Source organism: Manihot esculenta, chromosome 1 (genome assembly GCF_001659605.2).
Source record: "Manihot esculenta cultivar AM560-2 chromosome 1, M.esculenta_v8, whole genome shotgun sequence".
Taxonomy (NCBI): domain Eukaryota; kingdom Viridiplantae; phylum Streptophyta; class Magnoliopsida; order Malpighiales; family Euphorbiaceae; genus Manihot; species Manihot esculenta.
This window is the reverse complement of record NC_035161.2, coordinates 38,716,479-38,731,794: the sequence shown is the minus strand read 5'-3', so window position 1 is coordinate 38,731,794 and position 15,316 is coordinate 38,716,479. Positions and strand designations below refer to the sequence as shown.

Sequence of the window (15,316 nt, the reverse complement as noted above, 5' to 3'; positions counted from 1 at the left end):
TGCGCCTGGTATGCCGAATAAATGGAGTTTCACTGCACAAAACACACACACACACACAATTGCAATTTTCTGCTATTGAATCGTAGATAGTCTTATTTCATTTTTTCCTATATAAATGAACTCTGTATTACTTGTATTTAGCTCCTTGGAGACTGGACACTGTTTTATTCAGGTGTCAAAAAGCAGCAAGATTGGATGACTAAGTTGGAAGATCTCGTTATTTTGTTATCGGTAAATAGTGGTGGTCTGCATCATTAGTTCCTGCCCTCAAGGCTTCTATTTTCAGCCGCAAATCAAATGCTTTTTCGCATATTACGATGCTCGAATTCTAGGTTTCAGCAGTCTGACTTGTGCTTGTGCTCTTACATTTTACGGAAAGCTTCTGTTTTTGTGTCCAAGGTGCATAAAATAGCTCAAAATGCTTACTCGACTAAGGGTGCCATGTCCGTCTGAAACACTTTCAAATGCAATAAATATGCATGTGGCTCCAAAAGCTCTGTCAAATTCTCTGCATTTCTGTAGGAAAATGGTTTCTTGGTTGGAATCAGTTATACCGATTCATCATCTACATTGGTATAGCACACACTTGAGAGTATGGATGCTGTGGTTAAGTGGGTGAAAATATGATTAGACGGGAAGCTAATTTGGTTTTTCCAAATATAAACCTCGTCCGTTTCCTTTTCGATTTCATAGAAATTCAATATCAAAAGAAGCACATCCTTCCTCGCTGTGGCAGCTATTAAGTCCTTGACAACTAGAGTAGAGAGATTTGTGTGATACAAATAAGAAAAAGTTTCATTTTGAAATTTGTGATTTATTTTAAAATTTATAATTTAATATGTTAAAATAATATTTTATGTTATAAGTTTTATCTTAGCATGAATATAAAATTATTGCTGTTTTTTTTGCTGACAGTCCACAAATTTCAAAATAAAAAACCGATAAATTTATCTTTCCCTTCGAAGAAGTGTCAATCATGTGGCTGATTGTGTAGTTAAAGGACCAGGTAATGCAATACATCTTGCAATTCAAAAAAAAAACAAAAAAAATACTTGGACGCCACGCGCGGCTTCCCACATAAAATGAAAATATTAGAAATTGCCAACTACTTTTATTTTTAAATAATATGGGTTAGCACTCACAAATTTAATCTGATGATAAGTGCATCCGAGTAAATTCGAGAGATCTCAAATTCTACTCTCTCAATCTCCATTTAAAAAAAAAAAAAAAACTATACGGCTCTATTTCAAAATTAACATATAAATATGCATATTATATATTTATATTATATCATGTTAGGAATTACTATTTTTCTCACGTATCTATATTATTTATGAACATTCAAATATTATTAGCATACGTGTTACCTTAAACTATATAAAATATAGAAATAAATTAAAATAGTTTTAAATTAAAATATTATAATAAATGTTTATCAGTTTCTCTCTATGGTCTCTCTATGACTCAATACTCTCGTTTTTTCCTCTTCTTAAGCCTAACTTCTTCTTTTCCTTTCCCCCATGGAAGACGATCTGCATCAATTGACTATCGAAGCGGCTCATCCCATCAAAGGTCAGGATAGCCGAAAGCAATGATCATCCTGTGTTGGAACTGCAGAGGACTCAGCAATTCTCAGACAATTAATGCATTGAATGATTTGGTTACTAGTTACAAGCCGGACATTTTATTTTTTATGGAAACAAAAGCTCTTAGTTATCGTATGTAATTTTTTCGTAGTTTTTTACATTTTGATGGTTGCTTCTCAGTCAATAGACAATGATTGGGAGGAGACCTTTCGTTAATGTGGAAGAGTCATATGTCTGTTTCTGTGATTGACTTTTCTTCAAATTTTATTGATTTGGTTGTTTCGCTAGGTAATGTCCAATGGAGGTTTACTGGTTATTATGGGTTTACGAAATCGCAACGACGACGTCAGTCTTTGAACCTTATTCAAGCTTTATCTCGTAGAAGTTCTCTTCCGTGACTTTGTTTGGGAGATTTTAATGATTTATGCTCAATAGATGAGAAACAATGAGGAGCAACTTTGCCAAATTATCTTATGCAGAGGTTTAGACAGGCACTTGAGGACAGTAATCATGTTCAAATATCCACTGTTGGCTCTTTTTTCACATGGGAGAAGGGCAGGAAGTCGAATAATCTGGTTAGAGAGAAGCTTGATAGAGCCCTTGCTACTGAGGATCAGGGTCGTAAATTCACTAATGCTGTCTGCTCGGTTGTTCATGTTCCTAGATCGGATCACAAACCGTTGGTGATTAATACAACTCCTAAGGATAAAAGGGGGAGATAGAAGGAGATTTCGATTTGATAATGCATGGTTATGTGATGAGGGTCTGGCTGAGGTTGTTAAAGGACCTTGGGTTAATTCTATACCACGCAACCTTTTAATGAAACATGATGATTTAGTTTATGCTCTTTTGTTGTGGGGTAGGAGTAAAAATAGAGAGTTTTGGCAAAAGAAGAATACTATACAGAGATTATTGGATAATGCGCCCAGTACTGTTTCTCACGCCTCTTTAAAGGAAGATTGAAATCATCTCCTTAAGCAGGAAGAAGCTAGACTTAAACAGCAGACAAAGTGCTTTTGGCTTAAAAATGGGGACCGAAATACAAAATTTTTTCATGCACAAATTAATGGTAGACGAATAATGAATCATATTACTAAATTAAAGGAGTCGTTGGGTACCTGGATTGAGGATGAGCAAGAAATTAAAAATCATGTTTTGCATTATTTTCAGTCTATTTTTTATGGCGGTTCTGTGGATTGTGAACGAGTTTTTGAGTTGGTGCCGCCCTTGATTAGTGATGCCTATAATGTTAATCTTTGTGCTCCCTTTTCAAATGAGGAATTTAGAGCTGCTATTTTTCAGATGCATCCAGACAAGGCACCTGGGCCGGATGGGTTAAATCCTGCATTTTACCAGAGATTTTAGCACTTGATTGGCAATGATGTTTCCAATGGTTGTCGCCTATGGCTTCAACAAGGTACTTTTCCTTCTTCTCTTACTGAAACATTGATTATTTTGATCCCTAAAGTGGATAGACCTGAAACTGTTAAAAACTTTCGTCCAATTGCGTTATGTAATGTGTTATATAAGATTGTGGCTAAAGATTTGGTGAACAGATTTAAAAGGGTCATTCCTATGATTATCTCTGAGAATTAATCTGCCTTTATCTCTCATCGGTTGATTACCGATAATGTTATGATTGTGTTTGAAATTATACACAATATGAAAATTAATAAGGGCATAAATGATGGTAATTATGCACTTGAAAATATATGGTAGAGTGGGGGTTTCTAAAAGGCATGCTGGAACGATTTGGTTTTTCTACTCAATAGATTAGGTGGTTGACTATGTGCTTTTCGAAAGTTTCTTACAATATCAATTTTAATGGTGATTGGATTGGTCCTATTGTGCCTGGTAGAGGTCTTCGACAGGGAGATCCTATTTCTCTGTATCTCTATTTGGTGTGTGCGGAAGGCTTATCGTTACTACTTAAAGATGCTGAATCTAAGGGCTGGTTGCAGGGCTGTAGGGCAGGTGCTAGATGCCCAAAGATCTCACATTTATTTTTTGCAGATGATTATTTGCTATTTTTTAATGCTAGACTGGAGAAAGCAGATAGTATTAAATCTATTCTCAATACCTATGCGGCTGCTTCTGGTCAAGTGGTAAACTTCAACAAATTTGGCATTTTCTTCAGTCCCAATGTGGTCTCCTCTATAAGGTCTAATATCAGTAATATCTTGGATGTTTATTCACCATTGAGTCATAGTGCCTATCTGGGAATACCTTCTCTTATTCGAAGGAACAAAAAAGCAATTTTTGGTTTTCTGAAAGAAAAATGTGGAAAAGGATTAATTCATGGAGCAACAGATTCCTATTTAGAGCAGGCAGGGAGATTCTCATAAAATTTGTGTTGCAGGCTATACCTGCATATTGCATGAATATTTTTTTGATTCCCATTGCTATTTTGAATGAATTGCATAGAATGGTCAATGGCTTTTGGTGGGGGGGTAAAAGAGAATGGCGGAGGGGTATTAATTGGCTAGCGTGGGAGAAGATGTGTAGTAGAAAGAAGGAGGGGGTATAGAATTTCAGGACTTTAGGAGTTTTAATTTGTCTTTACTTGACAAACAACTGTGGAGGTTCTTAACAAATCCTAATACTCTTTGTTATAAAGTGTTTAAAGTAAAGTATTTCCCAAATGATGATTTATTTTCCGCCAATATAAGTAATGGTGCTAGTTTTGTTTGAAAAAGTGTGATGGCATCAAGGGAGTTGATTCAAAGGGGTACAAGGTGGAGGGTGGGTAATGGAAAGAAAATGTTAGTAGCTTCAGCTCCTTGGATTCCTAAGGAGGATACATTTTTTGCGGATGATGGCTCCGATTTTATTAAACCACATTTACGTGTTTGTGATCTTTTTGAAGGTAATGGGAGGGTTTGGAACATTGCTCTTTTAATGAAACTTTTTTCTTCAAGAGATATCAGGGCTATTATTAATATTCCTATTAGTATTACCAATAAGGAAGATTCTTTCTTGTAGCACTTTGATAAAGGAGGTGTGTATACGGTGAAGTCCGCATACTTTGTGTGTATGGACTTGCTAGGAAGATCATCTTTTAATGTGGGGGGTGAGTTATGGACTAGTTTGTAGAATGTTTTGATCCCTCCAAAGGTGAATGATTTCTGTTGGAGAGCTTGTAGAAATATATTGCCTACAAAGGATAACTTAAGGCAAAAGGGTATGGATGTGGATGCTAGATGTCCTTGGTGCCATGAAGATGAAAGTGTCAATCATATTTTGTTGCATTGTCTTGTGTCAAAAGAAGTTTGGAGGTTAGGGGGAGTGGGAGATTTGCAGCCTAATGATAATTTTTTTAATTTTTACTGCAGATTTTAAAGTCCCAAGACAAGGTTCGAAAAACCTTTGTAATAGTTTGTGCATGGAGATTATGGTCAGCAAAGAACTAATTATTATGGAACCATGTGCAAAATTCAACAGTTCACCTTGTGGAATACGTCATGCATCATATCTTTGATTGGGAAGCTGCTCAACGTGCTCGTGCTTTGCATGGAAATGCCATTGCTACTTTATATCAGGGCAGAAACTTGTTTTATTCCTCCAACCCTGCTCGTGATCCTGAAGCCATTCCTCTCCAAATTCATGCGTCATCTTCAAGCTTGGACAATTTCAGTTGGCTTTGTCAAGTTGATGGGGTTTTGTTTCAAGTTCAAGATTTTATTAGCTACGGTTTTATTGTGGAAAACTCTGAGGGTATATTTCAACGTGGTGTTTCTGGTTTCTCGAAAGGTAATGGTACGCCGGTAATTGTTGAAACTTTAACTCTCCGTCACTGTTTGCTATTTGCGACGGAATTTTTACCCTTTAATGGCTGCATTCTTATAGACTGTTTGCAGGTAGTTCGAGCTCTTCAGTCTACACATTTAGTCATTTCTGAACTGGGTTTGATTTTGAATGATTGTAAATCTTTGTTAGACTCTAAAACTGATATTTTTGTTAGATGAGTTCGTTGTCATGCTACTCTAGCTGCTCATACTTTGGCTAGAAAATCTATTACACATGATTGTCTCTCTGTTTTGGATGATATCCCTCTTTGTTTGATATAATTTTATTAATACAACCAATAGTTTTGCTTTAAAAAAAAAATAAATATTTATCAGTTTAATGAATTATAAATTTTAAACTTAATTAGAATTAAATAAACACCGGTACATTAGAGAACTATTTACCTGAAAAAGTATATATATATATAGAGAGAAGTTAAAAAATTTTCTTTTATGGTGTACTAATTTTTTATATCGTGCAGGTAAGTTATTTATATTCGTTATCATAAGTGTGATTAATTCTTTTATATATAGTTAATATTGCAATGGTATATCAATTTTTAGCAACTAATTAAATTTAAATATTTATTATTATAATTATGTTTTACTTTTTTTTTAAGCAAAATAATCGATTGTATTAATAAAATTTTATCAAATAAAGAGGGATATCATCCCAAATAGAGAGACGATTATGCCTGATAGATTCTCTAACCAAAGTATGAGCAGTTAGAGTAATATTACAACGAACCTATCTAACAGAAATATCAGTTATAGAGTCTAACAAAAATTTACAATCATTCAAAATTAAACCCCTGCATAAAATAATTTAGCAAATATACTTCTCTTTCTTTTTCATCTCCTGAGCATAAATCATTAAAGTCTTCCGAACAAAGCCACAGAAGAGAGTTTCTACGAGATAAGGTTCGAATAAGGTTCCAAGACTAACGTCGTCGTTGCGATTCCGGAAACGTATAATAACTAGTATACCTCTATTGAACATTACCTTCCGAAATAACCGTATCAATAAAATTTGAAGAAAAGCCAACCATAGAAACATACTCATGACTCTTCTAAATTAACGAAAAGCCTCATTCCGATCCTTGTCTATTGACTATTGATTGAGAAGAAACCATCAAAATGTAAAAAATTACGAAAAAATTTCATACGAGAACTAAGAGTTTTTGTTTCCATAAAAAATAAAATGTCCGGCTTGTAATTAGGAACCAAATCCTTCAATGTAATAAATGTCCGAGAATTGCCGCTATAAATCTGTCAAAGAGGTCTGTATATTTTGAAAATTGATTGGATTGTATGTAAGAAATATTCACACCATACAGAAATCATAAGTGACGATCATAATATTTCTGGAGCTCTTAATAGGAACAATAATATATTCTTCTTCATTGATAGTTAATTGATTAGATCGTCTTTCATGAGAAAGGAAATAATAAATTAGGTTTAAGAGATGAAAATACGAGAGTATAGAGTCACAAAGTGACCAGAGAGGAAAATTTGCGTCGAAAGTATAATTATGTTTTACTTATCTTATTAATTAAAAAAAAATATTATTATCTTTAATTTAAACCATTTCTTTTAATTTTAATAGCCTATTAAACTTAATTTTTCATTGTCATAATAGTGAATTACTCTATTTATCAATTTATTATTTCCCTAATATATATATATATATATATAATATATTTCATTCTTTAATCCAAAAATTTTAACACAATTTCAAAATTAACATTATTTTTTTACTCATCTAATTGAATTATTAAATTATAATAATATTTTTTTATTAATTTAAATAATAAAAATTATCTTTTATTACTTTGTCTTTTCCATAAATAATTCACTAGCTATCCTCTTCAACATTATTTTAAGACACTTTTCAGTTTTTTTATTAAAAATAATAGTGTTATTAAAAATATTTTTATTTTTTTATTTAATTAAGTTTAAATGAGTCAAATTTAATTTTTTAAATATTGTATAAAATTATTAAAGTTATAAGAATAAATTTTAATATTAATAGTAAATTTTAATTATGTAAAAAAAAATTAAATGTTAAAGTAATCCTTCAAACAATTTAAATTTATGTAGAATGTTAATATAATTAAACAACCTTTTATTTAAAATAAAATAAAATAAAATAAAATAAAATAAAATAAAATTATAAATGTATTGCGTACATAAGAGCAAATATGGAAATTTCATTATTCTCCTTCCCTCACAATTATATATAGTATAGATTTACTTGGTATTGAGTTTTAATAACCAACATTATTTCTCAGTTAAAGAAATTTAGACTCAATAAAAAAATATTTAAAACAAATTATTTTATTTTTTTACAATTTAAATCTATTAATTTAATTTTAAAATATCATTTTAATACTCTTTATTTAATATATTCATTTTTTTTTAACCGCAGTTTCAATGACGCTAAACAGATCCTAACAATGAACCGAGTATTATATTTTCGCCCAATCTCAAAACCCTAACTTTCGAAGTTTTATTTTTCTGCCCAGTGCCGAGTGTCTATTTCATCCAAAGGTACTCTCTCATCTGTATCCCCTGTTTGGTTGGCGGAAAATTGCAGGAAAAGTGAAGCGTTGATTTTTCTTTTTAATGTTTACTTTGTTTTCATATCATAATATATCGGCTTTCACATCGAATCGGCTAAACTTATTCAAGACACAGAGGTGATTAATAAAGAAATATATGATGTAAATTTTTATTGTTTAGTTGTTTTTCTTCCATAAAATTTTAGAAGATATTGAACGCTTTATTCTATTTTTTTTTATTATTGAGGCTATTTTTTCGGGAAATATATCGATGGTTTCAGTGAAAATGAGTAGCCGCGCTAGCAGGACACTCTATGTTGGGAATCTGCCTGGCGATATTCGTGAGAGAGAAGTGGAGGATTTATTCTACAAGGTAATACAGCTTCTGTTGTTGTTTGGATTCAATTGTATGTGACATGGCATCTATTTTCAAATTATGCCTTTTGTTTTTTCTTATTATGGTTTGCTTTATAGCCTTGTACATTCTCTTTTGAGTTCATGCATATGGGTAAGAGAGAGTTTTTGTAGTTTTTCTTCTTCTTTGTTTTTTTTGGTGGTCCTTCCGTTGGTAAATTTTATAGTGCTACTATGGTCTGAGTGCCGTTAGAAATATCTGATGAAGTGAATTATCTGAGCTATTTGCAGGATGCTAAAAAGGTTGTTCAAATAACATAACGTCACGTCGCTTGACTCATGCCATTCCCTTCAAAAACCTGCATTTTGATATTTATAATCGCTTCTATTCCATTAGAGGATGTTGTTCCTAGGGAACGACAACATTTTTTTTGGTGTCATGGCCTTGCATTTTGCTTGGATAAGTTATCAATGAATCAAGCTTAACAAGTTTCTTTTCTATAAGTTCGAGTCAGTATGTTTACTATTCTAGAAGATCTCAATGTCTGCACATGACATGAGAATTCGGATTATTAAATATGGAAACACTGGAACAGCAGTTGAAGTTTCCATTAGGAAGCAGACTTAAATACATACACTTGTAACTGTAAAGTTATAGAGAACTTGATCATACAAGTGGGCTAGCAGGGTTAAAAGATTCATTCTGGCTTATGCATATAGAAGGTGCTTGTATTGAATTGTTGTCATTTTTGTGGTTATCATCGTCTTCTGTGTTTTAAGTGTGAGAAAGATGGAGCATTTCCATATTTATTATGAGTTTATTTCTGAGACATTAAAAAGTTTGTCTATGTAAAGAGTGCTTGCCAGTGGCGACCTGTTGGTTTTCTCACTGGATTCGACGTCTACAAAAAAGTGTCAAAGACTTTTTTATATGACTTGTGGATCACTTTTGTCCCACTCCACTTAATTTAAAATAGCCATCTCTCTGGAATCTCTGAATCTCTCTTTCCATTGCAGTATGGACCTGTAGCACACATCGATCTCAAGATCCCACCAAGGCCCCCTGGTTATGCATTTGTTGAGGTGAGCTAGGAAATACTCATTTCCCCTCCTCCTTCCTTTTATTATAACTTCTTTGACTTCTACTAATACTAATTGCTTTTGCAGTTTGAAGACGCTCGAGATGCAGAAGATGCAATTCGCGGTCGTGATGGCTATGATTTTGATGGGCATCGTTTGCGGGTTATTTAATTTTTTTATGGTGTTATAGTTCAGATTTGTTCATTGGCTTTAGCTGTGGCTCTTCTTTTGGGTCTTATGTTTCATTCTTATAAAATAGGTAGAGCTTGCACATGGTGGGCGTGGACATTCATCTTCAGATCGCCACAGTAGTTACAGTGGTGGGCGTGGAAGAGGAGTGTCCAGGCGCTCTGAGTATCGTGGTAGGTATATGCACTAAATGTGATGCATTTTGTACCATTCAGCATTTTATTAACAAGGAGGCATAAATTAGTGCATTTATCATATGTCCTTTAACTGCAATTATCTATGATGCAGTTTTGATCACTGGGTTGCCCTCATCTGCTTCATGGCAAGACCTTAAGGTGGCTTGAGATCCTCCTTTTACTTCCCTATTAAAAAGTTTCCATTGCCCCCCTTTTTTATTGGGATCTCTTCCTTGTAATTGTATTCTATCATTCTATGTTCAGGTTCATGTACTTGCTGGTGCATGCATCTTACCCTCATTCTTAAAGTTGTATTTGAAGTTGATAAATACTTTATCCTTTTGCTCTTCAGGATCACATGCGACGTGCAGGTGATGTCTGTTTCTCTCAAGTGTTTCGTGATGGTAGTGGTGAGATGCTCAGTCTTTTATGTCTTTTGGACTTTTTATCTGTTGCCAGGATTCTTTTTGGGGTGTATGTGCACATGTGATATTCTTATTCTTAATTGCTAGGACGTTCTTAGAGAATGAGCCTAGTAGCCTATGCCTATTGCCTAATGTTACCACTGTTACGCTTATTTTAACTCATATTTTGTGTACCTTATTTTTTATTTGCATTTTCTAATATCATAGACATGAGAAGTTGAGAATTAATACCTTTGGAATAATGGCACTTATCATTGTGCTGTCCCATTGGCCTTGTGCTTTATAACTTATTGATGCAATGATGTTGATTTCATTTAATAGATGAATTAAAGTGGTTTAGTATCTGGACTAACATTTTGCATATTGTCATATTATTGTCGGCTTTAGGTACCACAGGGATTGTGGATTACACAAACTACGACGACATGAAGTCAGCAGTAAGTTTTTTCCCATTTTCCTTTTTTAATTATCTAATTAACTGCCCTTTCATGGCCTGATAATTTTGTATATCTTCTCTTCAGATCAAGAAACTTGATGACTCTGAGTTTCGGAATGCGTTTTCCCGAGCATATGTCCGAGTATGATCAGAATATCTCCCCCCCCCTTTCTCACACAAAACACATGCACTTGTACATGTGATTATGTGTGTATATATTTGTTGCATTGTTTGACAATCTTTTTGGCTTGTAGGTGAAGGAATACGATTCCAAGCGGGACCTCTCTAAAAGTCCCAGTCGTAGCCGATCTCATTCAAGAGGCCGTGGTGACAGCCGCAGCCGTGGCAGAAGTTCTAGCCGGAGCAGGAGCCCTACGTTTGTGTTGTTCTGGACTTTCTTTAGTAACAGTTGTAGTAGTGATTGTTTATTAACTGTATCATTTTTTTTTTTGCAGCAAATCTCCTAAAACCAAATCGTCTCGCCGCTCGCCTGTTAGGTCAAGATCAAGATCTAGATCTGCTTCTCGGTCTCACTCTGGGTCAAAACGCCGTTCTTTGTCAAGGTATTCTTTGTTGTTTGCTTAATTTCTGGATTTTTTTATTAGGCATTATTCTATTTGTATTGTTGACGTGAATGTTGTGCTTGCCCATTTGTTTTGTGTTTATATATATTGCTTATTTCTCTAGAATGGTTGGACATCTGTGAACAAAAAGAATTTTCAATTGGTATTGAATTCTGACCCTGCACTTTTTGGAATTTTGTTGGTTAATGAATTACTCTTGATCTATTCCTGGAAATGGCAGTTAAAAATTTTCTTGTAATTGATATCCGATACCCTTTTAATTGGTTTGAAACGAAGCTAATAAGATAATTACTAATGTGTTTTACTGGCTATTGGTGAAGGCTTAGATGGAAAACATAACTTGGGGGCTGAGAGACCTAAAGAGAGTCAATTATGAATTAAATAAATTATCTTGTACCTGCACTTATCTTCAATTAGTTTTTTTTGAAAAAAAAAAAGGTGCAATGCATGTTATTGGTATATCTTGTAGTACTTGTATCATAATATATTAATTTTCAATCATCAAGTAAATGACTAAGGAAATCCTAAACTATATAAACAATGAAATTAAAGATGATGAACTAAAAAATTTTAGGACAAACAAATTAAATATACAAAAAAAAAAAAAAGAACTCCAGATATCCAATATGGGTTTCAATTCTCGATTTAAAAACTATGCTCAAAACCCAGATTATTTTCATCATTACTACCTTAAAAAGTTATAGAGTATCAATCTAACCAATTAAATTTAAATTTAAAGAAAAAACAATAATTTTTATAGCCAATCAAATCTGAAGTCAATTTGTGATTATCATTTTCAACTATGAGTATTTTAAGCAATCCCGTTATTCCCTCCCAGCACCCTTCCCACTTTTATATATAGTATATAAAAATACATCTTTTATGCATGCTAGGAAAGATTGAAGCACACTACCTACAAATGCTGAATAGTACCCTTTTTTGTTAGGACCAAGCAAACTACTGATCTGTGAAGTCATGCTATAAATTGCTTTAAGTTAGTTTACTAATTGGTTTGGTTGCAAAACATGCACTTTCTGTTTTTCTGTAGTCTTGGTTTGATGATCCTCGTTCTGTTGTCAATTGATTATTGATTTGTAGTTTTATTCAACCCCAATATAACTGGGATAATGGTTGCTAGAAATGCCATCAAGTCCTTGACCTTATTACAGAGTTGTACTATGTATTTAAGTTGTTGAAGTTTGGTAAACTTGGATGTTTTTGTTTTTAATAATTATTACTTGCTATTATTTCTGGCTTCAATTTTTTTTTTCCTGAGACTATTTTGTTATTGTCTTCTTTTTTTTTTTTATTCATTCATTCAATGGATGGGGTAATCGGACTGTCAAAAGATCGTTCTTTCTTTGTGTTGTATGAAAATTACCTTGGTTGACACGTGCAGTGAACTGGGGATTGGAAAATAGGATCTTGATGGGATATGGTTCAGTTCCTGCATCTTTTTTGGGTTTGTGGAGGTATGCTGTTTTTCAGATGGGCAGCTCTGGAAACCTTCATGGTGTTTCTTATCTAATGTATTTAGCATGTTAAATGTCCATGGGTGCTAGATTGGGGACAAAGGAGATTATGGATTGCATTAGGAAAGCTGGACTGCAGTAACTAACTGCTAGGGGATCTGGAAGTCACCAGCAATGAGCGGTAGAAACTGTCATTATCATTTTCTACTTCAATTTGCCAAGCTAATAGGACCTGCTAGCTGGACTCTCTCTGGATTTTGTGGTACAGTAGGGAAGCATGCTTCTTTTCTGTCCAATGATGTCTTGGAACCTATTATAATTCATTAGTTAAGTGTTTGTTTTTTTCCTTCTTCTTCCTTGTCCATTTAGTTAGGTATTTTGTAGGGTGGAAATTTTATGAATTAGGCTCCTCCCCTTCTTGAATTGCTAAAGGTTTGTGGCCCTTCCTTTTATGCCTTCTGAATTTGGTAACTCTGACATGGGAGTGGCATCAAGGCTTTTGGATGACAGTTCTTAAAAGGAACCTGTGGAATTTAAATTTGGGTTGTTTCTTGGAACTTTTGCAGATCGCGTTCAAGATCAAGATCTCCACTTCCTTCTGTAAGTCATTTCTCTTGTAGGTTTATGTAAAGTTTTTAAATGCAATGTTGAAACCAGGCAAATTCTTGTTACAGCAGAACTGGCTTGACTATGGATTTAGTTTAAAGGACAGAAAAAGAAGGCTTGGAAATTGGAAACTGAATTTGGGAGTCAATTCCTTTTGATGATCTATTGTAGTTTAAGCCTTTGAATGCAACTAAGAATAGGGGGAAAATTTTCTTTATTTTTCTTGATAATGTATAACTACAATACTTATTCTAGTACTTTCAAGCATATGCTGCTGTGGATAGACTCGTTCTCCTTTGCTAGTTGATGGTTTCTATGATTTTATACACTGGAGATAACTTATGCCTCCTCTGCATGTTATATGTGACATTTGTTGACATTACATTCTGCAGCGTCAGAAAAACACAAGTAAGAGTCCAAAAACAAAGAGTGTCAGCAGAAGCCCAAGCAGGAGCAAGAGCTTATCCCGGTATCACCCTTATGCATAATGATTTCTCTATATATGCTTATGCTTTTGTTTCCATTGTTAGTCTTAGAGACTAGAATTTATAGGTGGGATGACATTGTTTTTTTTTTTTTTTTTTAAATTTTTTAATTTACTAGTTTTGACTTATTTTAAATTTGTCTACCAGGTGAGATGTGACAAAAAATCCACAAGTCAGGAAGCTTGAATGAGCATATGGTGCTTAACCTTGCATGATATGGGTTATAAAGTTCTGGAAAACATTTTTATCCCCTCCTTTTGCGAGACTTTGGGATTCTTGTGACTTGCACAATCGTAGCTTTGATATGGATTGTTCAAATTGATAAGCTTATTTGGTGGACTTGAGCGTCTGTATTGATTCTCTGTTACTCTGAAGAGGCCTGTTTACATTCATTGGGTTTACATGGTATGTTGGTAGATCCTTTTATGTCTGGCAAGTTTGGTTGTGCTTTAATCTTGTCCAGGCTGATGGCTGGATACCTTGGTAAAAAGTGAGAAACGGTGGCGCGGTGGAAGCTTTAGTTTTACACAGTAGAGCCCTGTTTCTTTTGAAAGTTCGTACACTGTATCCTCACCAGTATTCGCTTCAGCCATATGGCAAGAAACGTGCACTCTGGATGTTTGAGAAATGCTGAAGTCTCAAATGACTGATCAACACTTTCCATTCTATTAGTCGAAAATATTTATTATATGTTTTTAAATTAATAGTTAGTTATTCTACTTTTTTACTAATAGAATGGAGAGGGTTTGACAGACACTTGAAAAGTGATTCTGTGTCGGGCATAGAGTTAAAAGGGGGCAAGTGGTTGTGTTCGGTGGCCATAGTTTGTCCGCTGCAATATGAAGACGGCAAAAATTAAATGTGTGTCGGGATAATAATAATAATAACAATGGTACAACGGCTCTATTCGTGATCATAGGCTCAAAAGATTAAAGCTAAGCAACTTAAAATCCGAAACTATGAAATGAAGACGGTCTAATAATAACGGTTAAATAATATCATTGTCATTAATAAATCAAGGAAAGACAAGCTTAAAATTTCTTCATTGACTGTGGTCCGTGGATGAGATGGATTTTGGAAATAATTTACTTGTTTAGGGCTTGGATCTCTTTGAGTCAGTCAAACACGGATCTTTATTATTATTTTTGTTTTCCACAAAAATCTTCAACAATGTTAGTGTCACTGAGCCCAGATAAGACATGGGAAATCTACAAGGAGAAGTTTAAAGGAAAAACAATGTTAAATATCAAATCCAATGGCAAATTATCTACGCCAAATCAGAAAAGACCAATGCTTATTAGTTATTGACAATGACAAGAAGATCAAACAGGCTGATTTATCTTCTTTCTCTTTGTTCCTCAACAATTGACACGTCTATACTTTTGCCTAGTCTAAAGCTGAGCAGCTTCAGAACAGTACAAGCTACAGTGATTCAAAATCAATTTGGACATATTGATTTACAAATTTACTCTTCACTTTTCTTTTTTCACTTCACTGCTTCAGTTATTTTTTTCATTTCATTCACATGAGCATCTTTACCGTGAAATCTCTTGCTTGCTCCTATCCTTCATTCTAAA

The 15,316-nt window shown here is 33.8% G+C and overlaps 1 protein-coding gene across 11 annotated transcripts; it reads left to right on the top strand.

Annotated features, from left to right (window-relative positions):
* Window positions 1-7,765: 7,765 nt before the first annotated feature.
* LOC110612563 (serine/arginine-rich-splicing factor SR34) lies at window positions 7,766-14,175 on the top strand. 11 transcript variants are annotated; one of them, XM_021753344.2, is made up of 15 exons: window positions 7,805-7,921; window positions 8,063-8,070; window positions 8,214-8,305; window positions 9,304-9,369; window positions 9,454-9,528; window positions 9,626-9,728; window positions 9,844-9,890; window positions 10,084-10,141; window positions 10,544-10,593; window positions 10,678-10,734; window positions 10,847-10,968; window positions 11,048-11,155; window positions 13,215-13,248; window positions 13,647-13,723; window positions 13,887-14,175. In XM_021753344.2, exons 3-15 carry the CDS (start codon window positions 8,219-8,221, stop codon window positions 13,888-13,890), a joined length of 888 nt encoding a protein of 295 aa, XP_021609036.1. In that variant the 5' UTR covers window positions 7,805-7,921; window positions 8,063-8,070; window positions 8,214-8,218; the 3' UTR covers window positions 13,891-14,175. The 11 variants fall into 11 exon arrangements, 5 of the variants coding, with proteins under 5 accessions (XP_021609032.1, XP_021609036.1, XP_021609040.1 ...); XR_006352509.1 differs by lacking the exons at window positions 7,805-7,921; window positions 8,063-8,070 and adding exons at window positions 12,576-12,910; window positions 13,018-13,080 and having other exon boundaries at window positions 8,180-8,305; XM_021753340.2 differs by lacking the exon at window positions 8,063-8,070 and having other exon boundaries at window positions 7,766-7,921.
* Window positions 14,176-15,316: the final 1,141 nt, after the last annotated feature.

What these genes read in the sequence shown, in the direction of transcription:
- LOC110612563 (XM_021753339.2), top strand. Translation starts at nt 8,204, where the DNA reads ATGGTTTCAGTGAAAATGAGTAGCCGCGCTAGCAGGACACTCTATGTT. An exon ending in ACGACGACATGAAGTCAGCA is followed by an intron (nt 10,594 to 10,677) that starts GTAAGTTTTTTC and finishes TCTTCTCTTCAG; the next exon opens with ATCAAGAAACTTGATGACTC. An exon ending in TTTCCCGAGCATATGTCCGA is followed by an intron (nt 10,735 to 10,846) that starts GTATGATCAGAA and finishes TTTGGCTTGTAG; the next exon opens with GTGAAGGAATACGATTCCAA.